Genomic DNA, 1607 nt, shown 5'->3' with positions numbered 1-1607 from the left:
TAATAATAATAATAATAATAATAATAATAATAATAAGAAAAGCTAAGGTAGAGAAGAATTAATTAAGTACCTGCTGGAGTGGTGATAACAATTTCATATTCTTGACCAACCTTAACTTGAGTGAGTCCAACAGGCTGAGGTTCCACATCAATGAAATCAGAGTCTGCCTTATTTTGAGGTATAAATTCAAAGTATCCAATTTGAGGAAGAACAGTGTACAAGGCAGACTCAGGTGGCAATGTTGGATTCACATTTGTAGCAATCCAACCTTCTGAAGATCCATAATCAGAAGTCAACAGTGGTAGGTCACCAGCATAGTGCCTTAACTTCTTCAAATATGGCTCCATTGACCCTGTCATTATTCCATACACATACTTTGCATTTGGAAATAGCTCTTGAATTAATCCATACCTGTGTTGCACAAATACATAAATTTATAAAAAAAAAATTAGTCAACTATGTTGCACAAATATTACTAAAAATATTAAATATGAGATTTTTTTTAAAAAATAAGTTAAAAATCACAAAAAAAAAATAAATAAATAGTAATGTAAGTTTTATATCAAATACATAAATTTTATGTCCTATAGTTTTATCATATTTTTAATTAGGTATTTATACTATATTAAATTTTGTAACTAAGTCCCTACTATGATAAAAATATTGAAATTAATATAGTATTCTGTTAAACTATACAGAATATTCCGTCAAGTGTTAGATATATTCGTTTTGTTTAACGGAATATTCTGTTAATTTTCGCGTTTTTGTCGATACGAACTTAATTACAAAATTTGATATGGTATAGGGAACTAACCGAAAAGAAAAAAATTATAAGAACTTAATTGAAAATCCGGTAAAACTATAGAGATCCACAGAATAATTAAACCTAAATTTTACGAAAAAATTTTGCGAATAAAATTCGTACCAATTGCTTAACCCCATGATTTTTGTTTGGATGATGTTAGCCAAATTGGGATCAGGCTTGAGAATTTTGGACATAGCATTCCTCAAGGAAGGGACAGTGACCCTTTCGGTAAGGACACCATCCCTTATATCAGCAACAAGATCCTCCCAAACTTGCTCAAATGTCCTAAAAGAATGGACAATGCTGTGTGCAAAAGTTGAGGACACAAATTGAACCTCATCACAGAAGATTAGGCCACAAAGTAGGTGGCAATAGAGTGATTGGTGAAAATCAGGACCAAATATCACTTCTTCAGGGCTGCAACATTGTGATTTTAGTGCTTGCATTGCAACAGTGTATCTTGAATTTCTGAAAACATTTGTTGTTGCTGTTCCTGCTGCTAACCCTCCTTTGGTCTTGAATTGCTTGCTGCTGTATATGAAGCTTAAGGCCTTTCCACTTGTGATTGGAAATTCTCTTCATAAATAATAATAATAATTCATAGTCATTTCCAAATTTCAATACCAAATAGAGACAATAATTAATAATATGATCATAATAAATTGTATCAACTAAATTCAACGGTTGAGTTGTTTCTGTGTAACTTTAAAGTTATAGGTTCAAGTCATGAAATCAGTCATTAATATAATTATTAGGTTAGGCAATTATAGGATACTTATATATCTTGTTGTCTTTTTTTTAT

General features: G+C 30.7%; 1 protein-coding gene across 1 annotated transcript in view; it reads right to left on the bottom strand.

Annotated features, from left to right (window-relative positions):
• The window catches only part of LOC107623354 (jasmonic acid-amido synthetase JAR1), a 6445-nt gene that overhangs the window by 1911 nt on the left and 2927 nt on the right, over positions 1 to 1607 (bottom strand). Inside the window, exons 4-5 of the mRNA XM_016325583.1 lie at positions 926 to 1381; positions 71 to 411 (exon numbers count right to left, since the gene is read on the bottom strand). Of these exons, the coding sequence (XP_016181069.1) occupies positions 71 to 411; positions 926 to 1381 (797 nt within the window). The remainder of the gene's footprint in view (positions 1 to 70; positions 412 to 925; positions 1382 to 1607) is intronic.

The sequence above is a fragment of the Arachis ipaensis genome, chromosome B02 (genome assembly GCF_000816755.2).
Source record: "Arachis ipaensis cultivar K30076 chromosome B02, Araip1.1, whole genome shotgun sequence".
NCBI classification, from domain to species: Eukaryota; Viridiplantae; Streptophyta; class Magnoliopsida; order Fabales; family Fabaceae; genus Arachis; species Arachis ipaensis.
Note: the sequence above shows the minus strand (reverse complement) of the source record. Positions and strands in the feature narration are given on the sequence as shown.